Source organism: Acanthaster planci, linkage group LG18 (genome assembly GCF_054643075.1).
Source record: "Acanthaster planci isolate LZ-2023a linkage group LG18, COTS_SCS, whole genome shotgun sequence".
Classification (NCBI taxonomy): domain Eukaryota; kingdom Metazoa; phylum Echinodermata; class Asteroidea; order Valvatida; family Acanthasteridae; genus Acanthaster; species Acanthaster planci.
This window is the reverse complement of record NC_141794.1, coordinates 13,170,039-13,191,559: the sequence shown is the minus strand read 5'-3', so window position 1 is coordinate 13,191,559 and position 21,521 is coordinate 13,170,039. Positions and strand designations below refer to the sequence as shown.

Sequence of the window (21,521 nt, the reverse complement as noted above, 5' to 3'; positions counted from 1 at the left end):
GCGCCCTCTCTTGATATTGGGCGGTGATCGTACGTAGGCCAGAAATTAGATACAATGCATATTATGAAAACCTGTCATCAGGAATGTCGCAGGTTCTTGGAACCTACATCTTCCTAAAAAATGTAGGTACCAAGAACATATCAATATCATATTGACATGCATGGCCGGTTGTTTGCTTTGTTCTTTTTTAATCACACTGTCTTGGATACACCATCTGTACTTTCATAATTTTATCGCTAGTCTGTCCATTATATTGAGAGAATAGTCCTTACGCCCCTATTGAAATGTCGGAATTCTACCAAATTTGACATATTTTATCCTTTATTTAAGTCGGGTTTATGGGCATGCTCTAATTTTACATAGCAAGTAGCAGAGGGGCTGATTCCGTTTAACCCTAACCCCCTAGGGTGTATGTAAAATCATATTGAAATCGGAAGATTTGGCACTGTTAGAGGTCCACTTCCTAAAGCCGCAATGCCCGTATGAGTACATTGGATGACGCTTTGTGACTTTATCGTGAAAACCTTGCGGCTGGGGAAGTCAGCCAGATATTGACAGTCTGTAGGTACCTCTGATGAGGAAGACGGTAGAATAGACACATGGCCACGTCACAGACCGGTGTACCAACCTGAGCTCATTATGGTTGACGATAGAGAGATAACAAAGACTGACACAACGAAATTCTTGACCGTTTAACTTGGAATAAAAACATCAGTCACATTCCTACTTCTTGCATGGGGCAATAGTAGTAACAGTAATCTTAAATGAATCTTCAAATTACAGAAAAAAAGTTCTGCGTATTATCAAAAATTCTAATTATCATGAACCTAGTAATTCTCTCTTTTACAACTCTAATATTTTAAATGTTCATGATATCTATCGTCTTCAGCTGGGCTCCCTCGTGCACCAACTCAACAATAACAACTTGCCTAAATCAATATGTTCACTGTTTACAAAAAATGATGGAATCCACAATTATTTTACACAACAATGTCATGAATTTCACATCAGGTCTCATGCCCGGACTGTATTTTCTAAAGCTACTGTAAAACACGAGGGGCCAAAGCTGTGGAGCTCAACTGACAATTCATCGAAAAAAAATGCCAGCTCCTCTATGTTTAGGCGTAAAAATATTATTAAATAACTATTTATATACCACAGAGGTACAGCCTACATGTTACTGTTTGTAATTATTTCTGCATGCTATTTTTTCTGTTTAACTGGTATTAATGTTTGTAGTTTGTTGTCATAAGTGTCTATGGATCCTCCACTCGACAAGCAATGCTTCTTGTGGGTCTCCATCCATCAACTAAATATGTCCCATAGAAAATAAAGTGAAGTGATGACATGACACGCGTTTGAAACGCCCTTTTGTTTCCAAAATGGCGGGTTGTTGTGTGTGCCGGGAATTGCATGAATCTTTGGGGAAATGAGCTTTAAGATTTTAAGATAAAGATACCAATCAGAGTTAGACAAGGTTACTGGAACAGTGTAAAGTAACAATTTTATTAATGGTGTATTGTCAAATTGCTCGCTGTTACGTTGTGAAAATGTTCATTTAATTAAGCTCAGTCTTCTCAAAATCAACCAAATGTGAAACAGGAGAGTGGTCCTCTATCAGCAACTCCCGGTACTTCCACTCAAGCAGACGGACCCTTTCTATGTGAAAATTTGATCTCCATGCTCACTCCTGGTGTTTAAATAACTTGTAGAACTTTTTGATCATAAAACAATGAAATTGAATAATCTTCGATGTACAAGTATTATTAAATCGTTCATCATTGCTGCCAATACATGTACCGTTGAAGTTGGTTTTTACAGCACTATACTAAAATCGCTCCAGTTTAAGTTAAGGCCAAAAAACAAGGGTCTCTTGTTTCTGGTCAGCGCGCGCGTCGCTGTAGACGTGACCTGCGCGTTGGCCAAAAAAGTGTTTATTTGGTATAATACTATGTCCAAAAGCTGCCAAACTTGCGTGATACACTGGAATCCTGCACTACGTAATTTTAAAGTTTTTAGTGGGGGGGGGGTTGACTTGTGTGTACAGTTAAGGAATCCCTCTAGGCCCCCATTAGTCGGGCATTCTTTCGTGTTCATCTACAAGCTGAAAACGCATATAAATAGAGTTGAGGCCTGTCTATTTCAGTGTTGGCAGCGGCGGTACGTACAAAATACGTACATGCAAATGTACATCAATTCTAGAAAACAAATAGGGGAAACAAATCCGCGACGCCGCACCACTTTTGGGGCCAGCCCGACCAGAAACCTGAGACATGTTTTGCCTCTAATAGTCTGTATTTGCAGTCTTGCAGCAACTGGACGAAATCGAAAACTAAGGAATGTCCGTCAAGATCAAGTGTCAACGTCACGACGGCTAAGACGACAGAAAGCTTGCCAGTGCGATAACATGAAAAATAATTTGCGTAGAATAGAGCTTCAAATTTGGCTCATGCATTGCTTTTGGTAATCCCAGCAAGCACACTAAAATGTATAAAGCTTAATTAAAAGATTAAAAGGTCACAATGGCTAAGAAAAGACAACTCTTGTTTGTGATCCAAAATTAACGTCGTGGATTTAGGTATATAGGCTTGGCTTTTTAAAGATTATAATACATTTTGTTACTTGTCAATAATTTATTACAATTTTGTTTCTTGTGAAACATTATATTTTATGGACAAATTACGAGTCGCTATGGGAATATTTTCAAGGGGAATACATGTATTCCGTTTCCGAAAAAGACTTATCGACAATACGGGCCGTTTCACAATAGTGCGCCACCAAGAGTTTGCAACGCGTTGGCCAATCACATGGCGCAAAATTTGTCGACCCAATACACGTTTGGAAAGAGTCGAAAGGTTACGTATTTATTGTCATTTTGAAAGACCTGACATGAACTAAATACTTCCAACCAAGCTTGGAAATGAATTTTTGGCAAGGTGGGTAATTTTCAACGTGGATGAGGCTTGGACTGAGTCCGATTTGACACACCTGGTAGACGCTCCTCAGTTGCAACTTGTAGAGAGTAGGAAGAAATATTCTCCGGCTATAAAGGCATGATGAAGAGAGGAATAGCGGCACATACTGGACCTGAGGCTCAGCTCGAAATACACCTCAGACACCGAGCCTTGGATGTAGATTCCAGGAAAGAGACTCGCCAAGAGTGATAAGGCGACTGGGAAGAAACCCATCTGGAACAAACGGTTAAAAAAAATTCAGTGGTTAAAACTCCATTTGTAAAACAAGAATATAAACAGTGAGAACATTTCCAGCTCCACAAAAAGCCTTTCTGATTTTTTTTATTTTTCTTGACAAAACTACAAAGCAAATGAAGGAATCGGGTCTCAGCGAGTAAAGGTTTGCATGCCTATCTATTTTATCACGCACCATGCACTTTCAAGTTATTTTATCAGTAAACAAGATCTCGGTTCCCCACTGATATGATGGAAACTGACCATATGATCTGGCAACACATACTAAACAAGCTGCCTGCTTCTGTAAACCCACTTTTTCACAAAACCTAGCTCGAAGTATCAAAATTATGCTGCAATTAGACATATTTCCAGAAAAAGGTTTTACAAGACACTTTACAACCCAGGTCCTAATGTTCTCGACTAGGTAACCCGTTGGTCAGAATACTTACAATCGTGTCAAATATTGATACAAAAGGGGATTCGAACCTTGAACCAATTGATTGCAAGTTTGGTTCTAAATACACTTTCTGCAAGTGATATTCAAAAGCACATCTACCCCCAGGCCTACCAAAGAGCGATCCCATTTGGATTACAAACGAAATCCACCTGATCTTTGAAGAGATTTTAAATGGACTTACCTGTCGACTTGCTAACACACATACTCATCGGTTGTTTTGTTTAGTCTGCTCCGTACTGCATAAAATTTACCAATCACTGCCGACACAGCCATCACTACGCCTAGAACGACAAAGTCGGCCCAGCTATATTTTGGTTGGTTAGTTTGCTCCATGATTTCAAACAAAACAGGTTGCTTGGAAGGAGAAAAACTAACGTGGACTTAAAAACAATCAAGAAACTTTAACTTTTGTGTCATTCATTAGGCCTATAACTACACTTTCAAGAGAATAGAGCCGATTCAAATAGAACACAGACAATACCAATGGTTATATTTTTCGCTTTGGTTTCCTTCGGAATGGATGCCGTCTTGACACCTCTGCTAGATTTAGTTCCAGACAGTGCTTTTATAACTTCCAATGTTGAAGAATGTCAATTCACCCCTGCGCTCCATTTGAACAGAAACGATTACCTTGGACAAATTTTGCAAAGATTGTAAATTTAAGTACAGACTATTAACTAAAAACTGGGGGCCCTTTTAGTAGTGTTGTGCAAGACAGCTTCAGTGGCAGCAATAACGATAATGGGGTTGAAGAGTCTCAGTAAACAATCAAAGATCAATCATGGTTTTATGATGGCGTTTTCTGAACACTGAGGGCGAACACTGCACTGAGAATATAAATTTCCCACTAGAAGGTCCCTCTGTTTCAAACCACGCCCGTTTCATTATTTGCTCGAAAAGTGGTATCATTTTAGATTATTTATCACAGGATGGTAGTTTAGAGGACTATTTCTAAATCACACTCAGTTGATGAGAATATTGAGCTCAATTGAATAAACATTTTCACAACGTACCAGCGGCTACAGTTACAAACTCCAAGGTGCGTCTTCCTTTATTTGACTATGAATCTTTAAAAGGTTCTTATACTTCACACACTGCTTCGGTGACCTTGTACAACTCTCATTTGTCTCGTTTTCATGAAAATTTATCAAAGCCCTCTGTAATTTATAGCCACTTCCCGAGGGAATAATGCAATTCCACGCACGACAGTGGACATTCCTTTCTTTTCGTGCAGTTGAGAAAACTCAGTGAAAATACTCACTTTTCTTTAACTGGGAAGTCCACATAATGTCTTCCTTTCCTGTCCTTCATGTGGACATCTTTTGATCACAAGTCCACACTAGGTATGTTAGGTTAGTGCATCACTTTGGGAACAAAATGACACCACAAACCTACATCCCGTGACCTAAACTGGACACTCAGTCTCAGTGTAAGGCATGAGGTCAGGGGTCCAGTCAACTGTTTTTTTCTTCAGAGCTATCTACAGACTGTTCATTTCTGACTGACTTTCCAAGCTGCTTTTTACAATAAAGCCACACAGTGTCCACCCCTTCATCAATGGATTTTACAGGCTCAACATCAGGAAAGGGGAAACGGCAAGCTATTACAACACCATCCGCACAAAGTTCCTCTCTCAGTTTGCCCCGTAACTTTGGCATCTAGAAAGAAAGTACACAAAATAACAGACATTTTAAAAAATATCATTGTCAATTTACTAAAAAAATTCCTAGATCTTTTTGAACTTCTAAAACCAATCTTCATTATTACGCTGAAATATAACTATGCTGTTGAAGAATCAATTTAATTTTGAGGAATACTTCTAAAGAAATAGATTGCGGGCCAGGACACAGTCTGACTTTTGTTACTTAGGCATGTACTGCTTGGTTTATCAAATAAAAACTTGTAAAACAAAAGTGCTCCAATAGGGGCACTACACAAGCACAAAAACTAACTCCAAATTATCCAATACCACTGCACAGAAATCAATGATAATACATATTAACCCTGGAAACTTTCATGCAAAAAGCTAACCATTGATGGTACTCCAAATACAACAGTGCTCTCAAACCGAGACAGGTCCACTTTCCATAAATCCCTCCTTTGAAAGTTGGCCCTACTATGTAATCCTTGTAGCCTGGCAGTCAGTCTAGAGTACCAAACCAACCATGGATTCAGCTCATAACCAGTAGCTTGGAAACCACACTTCGCTGCTTCTATAACCTGAAACACAAAGAGGGATACAAATGATACAAGATGATCAAGTGGGAGTAAAAATACAGCGTACCAAGTTTTAAAAATTCTGGTCAATATTTTATTCTTGACTAATCCATGATTACATCTATAATCATGATGACAAAATTCAAAGGAAATTATTATTCAACCATTCAACAAGTCTGAATTCCTAGCAATGCACATCTACACTTCTGGCTAAGGATCTAGGATTCCAAGAATTTGCAGCGAGAGGATGAAGAAAACTTTGATCTTCATGAAGAAATATCAATTTAACCATGGAAACAGTTGACAAATATGAACTCAATCCATCCGATGTGCTTGGAACTCTGTACTCCCGGTGAACCCTAATCACTAAGCTGAAAGGCAAAGCAGAGGATTACTTTATCACACAGGTTGTTTAACTCATTACTTCCGGAAACAAATTGTAAGACCTGTCATACTTGCATGAATCTAAATGAACAGTAACTTTATCAGGATCATTTGTAGCAATATTGGCCTGATTGAAATGTGTGTAGCTTTTATGAATTCAGGGGCAAATACTTTTCATTACAATTTGCACTTGTGGTCACTTTTGTGCTGATATCGAATAGACTTTCAGATGTGATTTTTACAAAAACTTACAATTCTTCCATCACCACTGCCAAGATCAACCAATGTGCCGCATGTTTTCCTGCTGAATGCAACATCTTAAAGACATTCTTCACCTGTCTCGTCGTGGCTGGCACATAGGGTAAGCAAATCTTGCGGAATGCTGGTAAAACAAACGGTGTTGCAACTGCATACAGTCCACCAATCACAGCTCCCGATATTCCAATAACGATAAGGCCTCCATTTAGACGTTTGGAAGGTCGGGTCACACGAGCATTGGCCTGTTAACGAAAACCAGGGGACAAGACAGATGAAAAATCATTTGATACTACGTTATTCAAACCTCATTTGCTACTGCTACAGTTAAAATACTATGCAAAGTGTCAAAAGTGTGGGCTGCTGGGATAAAGTTCCCACTTCATTAGACAATGTTCAATTTAATGCTTGAATTCCAAACTTTGTTAGTCATTAGATTCCATAATAACATGAAATACTAGACTCAGTATTGCTTATAGAGCAGCGTGGACATCTGAGAGTTTCGCAAAATGGCGGGTCGGTAGTAGCCAATGAAAACAACTGCAATGACTGCACGCGAATACTGATCAAAGAAATGATTGTGGAATCCGATCCTCTGACAGGCTGGAGCACGTGTACATCACCAATGTAGCCGTTTTCATCAGTTACTACCTGCCATTTAGCAAGATTCCAGGATGTCCGTGCCGTCCCATTCATGACATTGGGCTTAATTAAAGTAGGCCCAACTTAAACTAGTACGCCTAGGCCTAAGTACTGACTATCTATACTCAGAAGAGGAAAAAGCTAAATTTTGGCTTTCAGTTTAGTACTACTACATATTAATACTACCACTAAGCTACTGGTACTTAGTACTGGCCTACATGTACATACATGTACATGGCATGCAGTATCGCTCCCACGTGGGAGACCAGACTGGTCATGACGGTGCACTGACCTTAATTTTTAGGTTCTTGTCAATCATGACGATTTTGTAGGCAACATCAATTATGATTCCGACCTGCAGCCGCTCTGTATTCAATGCACTGTTTATGGAAAAAATAGCAACATTACGGTGCTAATAGCGCGTTAGAACTGGGGGCCGACATCACGAACGTGTTGGGCGCCGCCATTGGTAAACTGTAATTTACAAACCACTAGAGGGCGCTGTTGTGATTATCTCTGACCACTCATCTCTAAAAAAAAAACTTACAGAGATCAGGGTTTCTTACCTGTTCATGATTGGTGAATAGGTGAATAACCTTGGATTCAAGTTTAAGCCGCTTAGAGTTGAGTTGGAGAGAAACAGTACGAAATTGATTCCACTACCTTAGTCGGTCAATTGTTCATAGGAAACGAGAGAATGCTCTGGGTGTCATTAAAGGAGGAAAATGTGAGGCTTTTTCTTTGTTTGTTTTACTTATCGCAGTTGGTATTACTTTTATTATTGCTTTTGTCCCAATTAGTGACATTTTAAAACCATAAATATTGAACATTAAAAACGCCACTTCACTTCTTGTTTATTTGAAATGATGCATAAAACCTGACCATGGAACATTGTAAAACCGCATTCTAGCAATTTCTTGAACTGTTTTCCATATGATACCAGTACATGCTTTTGAAAGGTCATGACCTAAAAGCGTACCATTTAACAGGTTGGTCCGTCTTAAAATGACGTCACTTGGCAATTATCTTTGGATCACGACTTCCTGTCTGCCCCCTGCTTTGAACAAGCGCCAATCCACGCAAGTACAATCTCTGTCAAATTGCAGTTATTTATAACGGTCTCGTGTTGCAGACTCAAATGACTGAAGGTCAGTTCAGATATGCTGGGGGTAAAAAGGAAACAGTTACTTAGATTTCATTGGGGAACGTTTTGAAATAAATTTTCGTCTCAATATGACGTGGAGAATTCCCGGAAAGTACTTTTAGGCGCGTGTCGCTTTGCACGTCTTCTTAATAGGAAAGCTGAAACCTCCACGCTATGGCCAGTAAGTATTGCATACTATTAGTACGATTTCTGAGCAGTGAGTCCGTTCGTTTGACTACCCCACCCACCGAGTAAAGAATTTCAGTTTGCATTGAATTGCAACACAGAGGTTCGGCAATTTGGCGCCTTCGAAGAGAAACTGCAAAGCTAGTTGTTATCATTCGCAGAAATTCTATTTTTTATGGCTTCATCGATCCGGAAGCTCTCTCACCTATGTCATATGACGTCATACATATGAATATTAATGGTACATAAAAATTTACTGACACATGGTGTCACACAATATAGTTACAGCTTTTCCTCACTCACAAACATCACCAATGATCACCTCAATTTAAAAGTGGCTCAGTCTTTTGTGTTCTCAGCCGCTAGGACGCCCACCCAAGGACAGGCCGTGTGTTTATTCGTATCACATTCCGGGTGTACTTTGAAAACAGGTTCATTCAGAGCAAACCATGTTTGTCCAGGTATAGTTGACACGCAGTGAATCTTTCCGCCGCCTGAACGTCGTTTGACGTCGCCGAGAGATTAGTGCTGTTCAGAGACTGCAGTTCATCTCTGCCCGTGCAGTTGCTTTTCTGAAAAGGTGAGTCTTCAAAAGGCTTTCAATCACCAAAGGGGTGCGCGTTTTGAACCGTATATATATCGACTAAACAGTGAGTTGAAATTATAATCATAATATGTCAGTCTTGCGCTGGATTCAGTTCGTCCAAGTGTGGGTAAGTTGTAATACGGGTCCTTCCACGAACGTGTAATGCGAACCGCCAGAGGATTAAATGACCAGATTGCATACAGTACAAGGTGCATTTAGTTATTGTAAGATGTGGAATTTTTGTGTTTCCAGTATCATCATGCCCAGCTTCAATTAGCATGCACTACATGGTACTTTTTTCTTAGAGGGTCGCAAAGGCTGGAACTTTGCAACTTGAAATCTGCAATTTCTGGTGTAAACCTTTTTAAATTAATAGAAATTTGTTGACGAGTTGCAATACGAATTCAACATGTAACTTATAACCAGTAACTACCGATAAACAGGAATCGTCAATGGATTATTCATAATATCATGCATATTCGAAACGCAGAGCAGTTTTGAAAGCAAACTCATTTTATAAATTCATCACTCCTTTTACTCCATGTAGTTTACAATAAAACAAATCATTAAGTATGGTTGAGTTGGGGCCTACCTTTCACTGGGCCGACTACCTCATCTTCACATGCATGCTGGCAACCTCGGCAGGCATTGGCGTGTTTTATGCCGTGAGAAGCAGGAGCCAAAACTCGTCTGGAGAATACATGCTGGCCAGTCGGCAGGTGAGTAAGCTGTGTTATTGAGGAGGCTGTTAATCTCGGAAGACAGGTGCATGGTTGGATTACAGGCAAATGGAGGAAAAGAGAGCAAAGGGTCAAGCCGATTAAGAAATTGGTGTTAACGAATCCTGAGTGTTTGATTTCACCTTTGCTCTACAGGCCACTGACTTATATGAAAAAGTCGACGTGTTTGGAAGGCAGACTGCATGGGTTTCAATTAAAGGACACACCTTTCTTGAAACAGTAAATTCAAATTGGTCTAATAAGAATCAGTAATTTATATGTTATATTTAAACCCGTAGCAGACAGAGGCCTTTTTCAAGTTTCAACTCTCTAGCGTTTTCATATTTACCATTACGGTGCATCAACAGTTATGACACAGGCAAAATAGTATCACATAGGTGTTCTATTTCTTCATTTTTCTGAGATAACAGACAGGAAATATTAAGGCAAATTGAAATTATAGGAGGGAGTTTCAACGTTTGGATTAATTTCACTGTATGTCATATGCCCATGATGGATGTTCGACGATGCAGATAATAGTATACATGTATAATCATCACGTGGGTGTAGTTTACTTCCATGAGGCATAAAAATGGCATTTTCCATGCGCTCCCAGCCGGAAACAGTTGATTTGAGCTTTTTTTTTTTTTACAGCTGCTTACTTTTAAAGAGCCTCACACCTGAAAACTTTGTCAGCATATTAACTGGATGAAGATACTCCTCAGAAATTACTCTTTTTCGGTTAATTCCATTCTGAAACTGCATATTAATATCCCTTAACAACCAATAGTCAGCGTTTCTGAATAAAACATTTTATCGGCTGCAAAATCAGTTCCATGACTGACAAAAAGGTTAAAATCCTAGTGTTTGAGAAGTGGGCCGACAAAGCAATTCAATAACTCCTATGTATTTAAGTGAAAGCGCTGTCCCTGGCCTAGACAAGGAAGTTAGAATGATTTCATCCGGAAAGCCCACCCACCTAGGTCTGACCAGTCGTTCAGACCGTCATTGTTGCGGTGGCGTGCTTAGCTTGTTTGCATGATGACTTTGCAGTCGCACTATCGCGCAAGCGTAGCAAAAGTTTAAACTGAACTTCCCTTACGACTCTTTGTCGATTTAAAGTTCAGCACGGAAACAAAGTGAGCACACTGATCCTATTTGTAAGCAACACCTGACGTGCAGGGCTGTTCAGTATCGGTCCAGACCATGTTGACTTGACACAAGGAGGAAATTCCTCTTCGGAAATGGTGGAATTGTTAACTTCTTTCCCAAAACCTTTGAAACAATGACAGGTTGATTTCGCTTTGACGAGGAACTGTTCTTCCCTATCATTCTGCAGTGTTTGTTTCAAATAATTCATTCATTTCCTGATATCTAGGATGATACGCAGGTTGTGGTTTTAAGATTCTGGTCAACAAACAATTTACCTGCGTCATGTAAAATCCCAAGAATCTACCTGTCGAACGCATTGACCAGATCAGGCCATGGAAATGGTTCTCAAGAAACATATACAAAGAAATATATTAACGAACCAAAGCCAAACAATGCCCTGGGGAGGGACACAGTCGTACCTAATGGGGACCCTTTCGTGCGTTAGGTTGTTCCTAAAAATTGACGCTGTGGCTTACGAGAACCACTCAGATGATTAATGTAGCCCCCCACACCTTTACGCCTGATGGTTATATTCCTCCTTTCTTTCTATTGGTCTACCCTTAGATGAGTTTCTTCCCGGTGGCAATGTCTCTCCTGGCCAGTCTTTTTACCGGCGTCTTCATCCAAGGAAGTGTTGCTGAGACGTACTATCGAGGAGCCATCTTGCTGATTGGTTCTATTATTCCACTTGTTATATCTGGCACTATCTCAGGCCGTATCTTCATGCCCAAATTCTATGAGATGAAACTCACAAGTGTATACCAGGTGAAGAATGCCTTTAGAAGTTTTGATGTCTTCGATGTTCCTTTTTGGTGAAAAGATATTTCTGCTTTCATTTAGGAACAACCAATACTTTCGCTTGAACCAAACTAAAATATCATAGATGCAAAGTGTATTCGGATCTCATGATTTGGTCCATGGAATGATGTTCGAAAGAAGAAGCCCGTAAATAATCGGTAGGCCTACTATTCATGAAAGTAGTTCAAAATCACCTCTTCACATTTGGATACATCGTCGAGGACTACCCATTAAACCTACCAGTCCTGAGTCCTCCAATATCAACCCTCCAATATCAATCACTCTCTGTCAGCTGTCAAAAATAAATCACACAGCATTTTGCATTTATGGCTATCATTCTTTTTCTTCCTACACTGTTTCAAAGTATCTGGATTTGCGTTTCAATGTTCCTGTCAGAAACTGCTGTTTGCTGATTGGGTATCTATACATGGTAAGTGATGTAGCGTTTTAAAATTTCAGTAGTTTCTGGGGAAAGTCAAAAAGCCAGAAGATTAAAAGTGTTTTTTTTTCAAGTCAAATGAAATAAGTTTTGAGCTGTTGGAATCTGTCTCGTCATTTCAGATCCTGCACTCGGGTGTTGCTACGTATGCAGCAAGTGTTGTCCTGACAACGGGTAAGTAACTAAGGAGAATGCATAAAAGGGCAATTCAAACCTCAAGCCATTTTTCTCTATTATTCACCCTGATCATCTAATGGTTTAAATATTTCCTTTTCTTCCAGTTACTAGGGGCAAGTTGAGCGTGCTTTTGAGTGCGGTGATTCTCTCAGTAGTCTGTACCTTCTACACTGTCATTGTAAGTCATACAATGTAATGGAAGTTTTGCATGAGTAATTTCAATTATACATTAAATTCAGTTTCGCAAGATTGAATGTAGTGTACAGTGGCGATTTGTTTCAATTTATCTTCTTCAGACGTCAAATTGTGGTTTGTGGTGGTTGTGGGCGGGAAGGAGCTTGTAACGGTAATGTCCGGTCAGAGGAAATGGTCAGTCAGATCAGGGAGTTCTTGAGAACACCGGGGGATGGACGGAAGCATTTTGGCCAGTGGCTGAGGCCAAGATGACCACAATTGAACCCGGCAACCGAATCTAATTAAACTGATCCTTTGGTCATTGAAAATGAAGTGTGAATTCTAAGAGTTTCAACGGATCTATACGTTTGAGCTTGCAGATCCGGGAAACTTACGCAAGAATAGTCAACACAAGGAACCAGTTTGGTTTGCCTATTTAGCAGCCGTCCTTCGTGCAAAAATTGCAAACGTCGTTAAGGAGTTGAAACTTTTCACAGTTGTGTTTTTTTAAAAGCCTACTCTGATTAGATGTTTCTGTTATTTACTCAGGGTGGAATCAAAGCCGTTTTATGGGCAGACTGCTTCCAGATGCTTTTGATCTTCGCCTCTCTTTTGGCAGCAGTACTTCAGGGAGCAGTCACACTTGGCTATACAGAGATTTGGAATTTGAACTTAGAGGGCGGTAGACTCAACCTTTTTGAGTGAGTTGTAGTTCTACTGTACGGGGATAGCCAGCAGGCACATAGCGATTGCGGCGTCTTTTTTGTGTCTTGATAGACCTTTTCACCAATAAATTCAAAATTATGCTCACATGCGCACAAATGGCCATGGCGGCAAGATGTGTGAGCGGGCCATTGAAAACATACAGGGGGGCGAGTTTAAACATTTTCTCTCAGGTTTTTTGGCTTTGTTCAGTTTTTTCTTCAGGAAATGCCATGAAATCGTTTTGGCTATAAATAGTGCAAAAAGAGACCGGCTAAGATAGGCCACGGCAATCTTGTACGCACAGGAAAAATCACGATTGCAAAGTCTCATAGCACTAAAAATCCCGCTTGGATTAGAAACTAATAGCAAAGAAACGATTTAATGGGCTGTTTCAAAGAAAAAAATGAAAAAAGACAGAAAACCTGGGAGGAAATGATCAAAATCGCACCCCTGCCGCATGGGCTATTTGTGCGCATGCGTGCATAATTATGATTTTATTGGTTAAAAGTTATATTGGACAAAAAAAAACCCCGTTTACACGCGGAACGCGGTGTTTGAGCGGTCAAAAAACACAGAGCTTGCGCTTCACGATTTTTCAATGGTTCATGCTATGGAAAAGAATGGTCTCCGAGTTCCAAGTGAAAAGGAGTCAGTAATTGGGGAGATGCCTTGAACGGAGTGCGAACACTCGTTGTGCTCCTGTTACGGTAGCCTATACTTTCTTGCCTCTTCCTTTTTTTTCTGTACTATGACCTACATACGGAACCTATATGTAATACTGGCAACATTGACAATACCGGAATTATGGTAGAATGAACTTTAATGATCCGGTTACAATTGCACAAACAGGAAAAAGTGGCCACAGTCTGACCGACAAAAGGTTGTCAAACCTCAGTTTCCCAGGTCTGTCTTTTTTTATGTTTTGTTTTAAAAGCAAAGAAAAGTGAACGTAATTTTTAAGTATTCCTCAAATCGTTCTCTTCAAACTCTTCATGACATATCATATCTACGTCTTTATTCTGAACATTCTTTTAAATGATTTCTAGGCAATTTCAAGTTGTAAACAAAATATTAAGTGCCTCGTGTCAATTATTTCTAACCAGTTAATATTGCGATATTTTGGATCAGATTCAACCCCGATCCAAGGCTGTACGCTTCTTTCTGGACCGTTTTTATCGGAGGAACATTCTCATGGTTACCAACAATGGCAGTGCTGCAGTATCAAGTTCAACGATACCTCACCTGCAAAAGTCAGAAAACTGCACACATGTAAGTTGACCCTCCTTCAGACTATACCCCCCAAATCCTGTCATGAAAGGAAAACATATTTCACATTGTGTAATTATTTGCTTTCATGTCCAGGTACTTTATTTATTTGGTGTGCTCTAAAAATGTATGCACGGCGAAATGAAATCATTGCCCCAATATCCCGAACCACTGGTCCGTGTTAAGTTCTAGACCCCCCAGTCTATGCGGTGAAAGCGAACGTTGGTGCTGTACTTACATGAACGATTACTTGGTAAAAATGGATTACGTGCCATACATGAAAACAGGAAACGTATTGGATCGTTCGTGCTCCACAAGTCGAGAATTTCCGTGCTGTCGTTAGAGCCGTGCCCTCTATTTTTCAACAACAGCGACACAGTTCCGTGTTGTACCTAGTACTGCCAACTTACCGGTTCATCTACCGTAGAGCTATCTTGATCAAAACAATGTATCGGGCTAGGATTCGCTAGTTTTCGGCAAGCGCAGTCTGCATACCGGGAAATGTTAACCAAGGAAAACCATTAAACAATTCCTGAGAATTTTCAAGTGAAGTTTCTCTTATTCCAGGTATAAAATATCGAAACCGACAGGTACGAACTGGTGATCATAGTTGACAAAAACAAATCCAGAAAGATTTCCTTTTCTAATTACTTCTTTTTGTAGGTCATTTGGAACTTTCATCGCTGGGTGTATTGCTGTAACGATTCTCTGCGTTTTAGCCGGAATGGCATTATACGCCCGTTACGCTGACTGTGATCCATTCTCCAGTGGAAGTTTGCCCATCAAAGATGGGGTCAGTGATGTTAGATTATAAAAAGCTGATGAAAATATAAACGTATGGCTGTTTAAATCATCGAATGTGCCAAGTTCTCTTCTACTTTTACAAAAGAGGTTTCTTTCAGTGAGTGGATTTATTGTTAAAATTAAAGAGTTGTTTTGAGCTTTTATTTTTTTCAGTTGGTTAAAAAAGAGGTGTGTGTACTGTTTGCCCCACAGCTTCTTCCGTACTATATCTTAGATGCTTTCAAGGATCTTCCAGGTGTCCCAGGACTTTTTGTCTCCGGTCTTTGCAGTGCTGCTCTCAGGTAAAAGAAAATAATCAGCCAAGGAATTGATCAGTTCCACCTTTGTCAGCCCCAAGTGGAAGCTGAGGCTTAAACCTGACCGTTTACTAAGAACTTTCCCCCAATCCTAACCAAAACTGAATGTGCATTTTTCCAAATTCTCAACATTTATCCTCGTCGAGTCGAGTACACACTCATAAGTTCTTATCAGAATCATACCTTTTCCAAAAGAGATCTTTCCACATGGTGTTACAGCAATCCCTCTCTTTAGTTAGGCTCCACCATGCAAAACGCCAAGTTATCATATCAACATTTATCATACAAGCCAGTGGTATATCCAGGGGAAAACTTGCCCAATGACGGATTTTTGAGTAAAGCTTTTGATATTGTTTCTCCTCCAACCTCATGTCGAATGAGTCCAAAGTCACGTTCGCTTTTAACCCCCCACACACACCAAAAGCTGAATATGCCGCTGCTTCATGCCCTGACTGAACGCTCAATGTGGGTACTATGTTAGTCCTACCAGTGGCGTAAATTTGTGGCAGGGACTGTGGGGGTGATGGAGGGGGTGATGGAGGGGGTGGAGGGGGGTGGAGGGGGAGGTGATGTAACTCCAAAAAAGTCATCATATCAACCTTACCTCAAAACAGCCGATGTAGGCCCCTACAGGTGATTTCCTAAAACTCTGCCTTAACTCTGTGCTCACGAAAATTGATGTGCTGGGGGGGAGATAATAGAGAGTTTCGGCAGAAGTCGCGGTATATGGTCACGTACGAGGTGCGCCATAGAATTTGTTTCGGCGATCAGTATACGCTTGTGGGAGAGTGATCAAGCATGATTTCTGTACTTTTACTCTCTCTTTCTTTTCCATATGTTAACAATCTACAGCACTTAAACTGTCAGCCAAATCTCTGTCAGTCAGTATTTTTACACAAATGCTAGAGAAATGTTAAAACGACATAAATACAATACGTACGTAGTCCAACTCCTTTTCACGTCTAAACGTGTCCGTGGCCGCCACAGCCCATATTAGGTGCGCATGAATTAATGACGTCAGCAGCGAAATCTCGACTTCACGTTCACGGAGCGCGCGGCGGGGTTTCTGCCGAAATATACCCCCATCCACCCGAGATTTACGCCCGGGTCATTACTATGGAGTATTTCTTTGGGGGTAAGGACCTCTTTCACAACGTTTGGTTGATCGTTGCTGTTATTCTATTTTCTGATTTTTCTCCGTTTTAAACTTTGTAGCACCACTTCATCCATCTTGAATTCCATAGCAACAATAACTGGAGAACACGTGATCACTAAAATCTGGAAAGATCTTCCAGACATGAAGTACTTGTTCATCACCAAGATGCTTGGTAAGGACGCGACAAAGGTTGAAACTGTATATTTTTGTTTAACTAATGAGACTTGTCTAGAGTCAGAACAGTCCATTTAAATCAAAGTTTACGGGCAACATTGCACTTTATTTCAATCTCACTTTCAAAAATAAAACCGCAACGAGAATAACCTTTGCTCTGATCTCTCCTTTCACCTTTGTTTCTCGTTTTTACTTTGACAGCGCTTTTCTTTGGTGCTCTAAATATCGGAACGGTGCTTTTGGTCTCAGCATTCGGGGAACTTCTGCCGGTATGATTTTTTTCTCCTTATTTCAAATTAACTTGTATAACCTAGATATCACAACTATCATGTGCTGTTTTGCTGTAAAGAATGTTCCTTAACCAAATGGGCCGAAGATGTTCGACAACCGAATAGGTTGACGAAAGTGGGGATGAAAATGAAAGGCAACTAGTACAGTCTCGGTTTCTGAGTTATGTAATTTCCGACTCTGTGCTCGTTTTTCTATACAATAAATATTGAAACTCTTAAAATAACTGATAAAAGTCAGTGTTAAATTCTTTATTTCCTGACGATGAAATGCCAAGAAAGTTTCAACTTGCCTTAATTTTTCTCTGAAATTTCCCTTTCAGGCTTTGATTGGCATCATCGGTGTAACTAATGGCCCAGTTTGCGCGGTGTTCATTCTGGGTTTCTTTTTCCGACGGGCAAATGCAAAGGTGGGTTAAAATTTCGATATCGATTCACGGCCAAGTTTTCCTTTTATTCCTTTCGCAAATGTATTTTTCTTCAGCAGTTTACCACCTTTTTAAAATCCGTTTCCGTGTCGGAAGTGTTCGGAATCGATTAAATGCTATTTGTTGGCAAGTTCACCAAGATTCCCTGAGGTTGACTTTCTGAAATGTAAGGATCCACCGACATTTGGACCGTCATTAATTAATTCACTGGGTTCAGGTGCATGAATTGTTCATGAGAAAACCATAGACAGTAGAGTTATTCAAGCTGCAACACTCATTTTTCTCTCCATACAGGGAACCCTGGTAGGTTTCATTACTGGGATAGCTGTGGGTTTCTGGCTGTTTATTGGCTCAGTCTTTTACCAACCACCGATACCGTCTCTTTCACTGTCAACGGAGGACTGCCCAGATGTCATGACAAACACCTCAGTGATTGTCACTACAATGACCATGGATTTTGTAAACGTGACTGCGGCAGTTTCTCTACCACAGGCCAGTTCAAGGTAGGGAAAACCTTGGCAAGGCTAAAAATAAGATTTTTTTTGTTTCCTGTGTTGAACGGGGGCCGTGTTTCTTTACCTGAACTCCATCAAGTTTGATGAACAAAGTAAAAGGCATGTTCCCCATCGATACAATCAACTGCAGCTCCTTTGTGATGATCCAATTTACACCCTGCGGACTTGTCCATGTACTTTCAATTTTCCGAGGGGGTTCATTTTTTTTATATCAAGCTAAGATTTTCTAATACAACTTAACATTGACGACTACAGTATGCTAATATTTAATTATTTATTCTTTATACAAATTGGAATTCTCCCCTCTAGTTCAATCGTTGAGCTGTACAAGGTTTCTCGGATCTGGTACCCAACCATATGCATCCTGACGGTTTTGATTGTTGGTATTGTCGCCAGCCTAATATTTGACGGTACGTAAAACCTGCAAGAGTTATCGTATAATTATAATAGCATATCAGATAAATGCCGAGTCCATCTGCCTTTAATTAATTAATAATTATCCACTACCAGCCGGGGACTCCGAAATCAGAGCCGTATGGTTTATATGTGTGGCCGGGGTCTCCGACCTCGGACAAAGGAAACAGGCCCTGTAACAAAAGACCGTACTCCGAACAAAAGACCAGGCTGCTGGGCATTACCGGCATTTTTCACTCTCAAAAGGGGTGACAATCCAGCGTTATTTGAAACTGTATACCAGGGTTTGGGGCATTTAGAGCAAGCGGATTACCACCGAGGACAAAAGCTCTCCACCACCGCAGCGATGAGCCACACAGCACCGCTGCATGCTAATCTGGCCCCTATTGAAAAGAGGTCAGCAGTGCACTGAGCCAGGTTCGTGAACAAAAGATAGTTGTATAACACCGCACAATCTGGGCTCTGTTTACAAGGCTGCAGGCCTGGCTGAAATATTCGGGCGTCAATGAAGGTCACCCGTCAACTTGGAGTAGTGCCTAAAGATTACTCCGTGCGGCTATAAACGACTGTTAAATGGAATGAAGAATTGTTGAAGGATTTTGAAAACAGAAAAAATTGATAGTCATGCCGGCCCAGCATCATCAACGTTGAAAAATGCCCCGGCACGAAGTGGTTTTAAAGCCTTCTTTGTCGTTGAAAATCAGGAAGGATCCCAGACTGGAGGGGAAATGTTTAACAATTTCAGCTGGAAATAAGAAAAAATTATAGCTGTGTAGTCGAAGGAAATTATTTCCAATAAGAAAAACTAATCACTCTAGAGTTCATACCTTTATCAATTAAATAATTCTTTAAATGTTTGATGTTTTGTGCTGAATGTGTACGTTCCTTCTTTTTGCAGCATTCTTTGATAGACCTAAAGTTGACTCCCTGTTGCTCTGGAATTGGAGGAAATCTTGCTGCTGTTGCCTCACAAGCCCAGCAACAGTAGATGATGAGGTATATTGTGTCCCTTACCACCAATTATTGAAAAGCTTTGAAAACATGTTTCATTTAAACGCCCTTTTTATTTCAGAGTTTGATTTTCTCGCAGGCTCCATTTCAAACCTTTATTTTTTTTTCCAATAATAAAAAATCCCATTACCATAAATTTATAATTCTAAGCAGGAAGTACGTATACATATAGTTAACATTAATCCTAACGGTCCCGACTCGCCTTCAACTCTTATGTAATTATTCACACATCTTAGTGTTAAAATATAACATTAAGCCATTCAACTATTGGGTCGCTCAAAATACTGAGCATAAGTTTTCAAGTGTCAACTTTCAGACTTTGGTTTCAGAACAGTGTTCTTTGATTTTTAGAGTGCTTGTTGCCAGTTGAACCCCGCAAGCTGAATAGATTTTAAAGCTGTTATGAAAAAAATCATTTGGAAAGGATTCATTCATTTTAAAGAATGATTATTCCTATTTTTTCTAAAAAATATTTAAATATTTTTGTTTCCCTTTCACAGAAATCACTCTTTGGCATCACTAGCGACATCATGTCAGACATTACCGTGGAAAACGGCGAACCAGCCGGTGTTGCTAATCCTGCGTGTGTGGGATGCGAAGTGTGCAAATCACCCTCGAGAACGACTCACTTATAAATTGACATTTATATCACATCACTTATTTACAAACAGCGTTTCCTGCTCTTTGTCGGCAGTCAATAAATGTTTTTCGATTATCGGTTGATAATTTGAGAAATACATTGCTTCTGAGCAATACAGTGAGAGATTTTAAAGTACAAATTGGCAATGTTGCAATGGTAACGTTGGAAGGGAATTAAGCGCACGAATTCGGAAAATGCGGTCAAATTCTTCTGTTCCTGTATCATTAGAACTGTCTCTAACATTTAAAGGAAAATTGGGTCATTTTATGAAGTTCATATACTCGTATATCGATTTGTATCACTGAGACTGCTGTTTATGTACACAGGTTTATTTTCAGAATAATAGGGTAGCACTTTTACAAAGAGGGCTTCATAATAATTTTTATTTGGGTTTCAAGTACTGTGATCAAGTCTTTGCTATAAACATGTAGTATTTTCGCCATGTGGTGAAATGACTTTCGAAAATTGTGTGAAGCAATTGCATTTGTAACATAGTTTCTTTCTAACCCATCAAATTTACATATTTTGATTGCAGATGTATATAGAAATTTGCAGAACAACATAATGGTGTTTTTTAAATTAGTGTTTGTGTGTTTACATACTTGTACATGCATGGGCTTTCATGATACGGAATTAATGTACAAGGCTCCAAATTAATATTTACGACTTTGACACTGCTGTAGTGAACCATTTATGTTTTGTTTTAGTTTTCCCTGATTAACATTAGTGATATTTGAAATACGCCTGTATCAGACTGTGTATATGTAGCTAGTCATGTAACTTAGATTTTCAGGAAACGGCTGCAATTTGAACGATCCGCATTATTGTTTTTAACATTAAAAATAACGGGTTTGTCCGTCTGGAAGCAGATTTTGTAACAATCACACGATGCAATATTTCCTGGCAACTGGGAGAAGTAGCTGCAGCAAGATTGCATTTTGCAGCATGAAATGTCTTGACTAAATTTGATAGAGGGCGCTACACATAACAGCCCTTCACGTGTGTCGATCTCTACGGCCCAGAACTCCACAGTCGAATATGAAACAGGAAATGTCTTTTTTTCCTGTGTGTTATAGTACACAAACATTTATTTTAAAAAATGGCATAAGTCAGATTTTTATATTTTACAACTAAAATACAGCATATTTTTGGCAAACCATTCTATTGGGTCAGGCTTAACAATGTTTACGTTAAGTTGTTTAAACAAAGCTTAAAAATTATAAATTGTACATAAATCAGACAGTAATTTAGCAGAAATACAAAGTGAATATCGTCACTAAAGAAATGGTAATATTTCAAATAAA

General features: G+C 39.7%; 2 protein-coding genes across 5 annotated transcripts; one reads left to right on the top strand and one right to left on the bottom strand.

Annotated features, from left to right (window-relative positions):
- Window positions 1-4,121: 4,121 nt before the first annotated feature.
- On the bottom strand, window positions 4,122-7,642 carry atpsckmt (ATP synthase c subunit lysine N-methyltransferase). Its single transcript, XM_022246940.2, is given in 5 exon segments — window positions 4,122-5,306; window positions 5,680-5,868; window positions 6,502-6,558; window positions 6,561-6,749; window positions 7,439-7,642. Coding segments are annotated over 5 exon segments (666 nt in total). The 5' UTR covers window positions 7,466-7,642; the 3' UTR covers window positions 4,122-5,102.
- Window positions 7,643-8,251: 609 nt separating this feature from the next.
- On the top strand, window positions 8,252-21,521 carry LOC110985712 (sodium-coupled monocarboxylate transporter 1-like). 4 transcript variants are annotated; one of them, XM_087148493.1, is made up of 18 exons: window positions 8,252-8,471; window positions 8,938-9,056; window positions 9,610-9,781; window positions 11,498-11,698; window positions 12,096-12,161; window positions 12,293-12,344; window positions 12,452-12,525; window positions 13,071-13,222; window positions 14,355-14,495; window positions 15,156-15,285; window positions 15,489-15,577; window positions 16,808-16,920; window positions 17,124-17,191; window positions 17,533-17,619; window positions 17,932-18,140; window positions 18,462-18,562; window positions 19,465-19,562; window positions 20,078-21,521. In XM_087148493.1, the coding sequence occupies exons 3-18, from the start codon at window positions 9,635-9,637 to the stop codon at window positions 20,210-20,212; spliced, it is 1,863 nt and encodes a 620-aa protein (XP_087004619.1). In that variant the 5' UTR covers window positions 8,252-8,471; window positions 8,938-9,056; window positions 9,610-9,634; the 3' UTR covers window positions 20,213-21,521. The 4 variants fall into 4 exon arrangements, with proteins under 4 accessions (XP_087004619.1, XP_087004618.1, XP_022102623.1 ...); XM_087148492.1 differs by having other exon boundaries at window positions 8,908-9,056; XM_022246931.2 differs by lacking the exon at window positions 8,252-8,471 and having other exon boundaries at window positions 8,651-9,056.

Bases quoted from the DNA above. Each gene is read 5' to 3' on its own strand.
- LOC110985712 (XM_087148493.1), top strand. From the start codon at position 9,635: ATGGTTGAGTTGGGGCCTACCTTTCACTGGGCCGACTACCTCATCTTC. The intron at 17,192-17,532 runs GTATGATTTTTT...TTTCCCTTTCAG, and splicing joins CATTCGGGGAACTTCTGCCG to GCTTTGATTGGCATCATCGG. The intron at 18,563-19,464 runs GTACGTAAAACC...TTCTTTTTGCAG, and splicing joins CGCCAGCCTAATATTTGACG to CATTCTTTGATAGACCTAAA.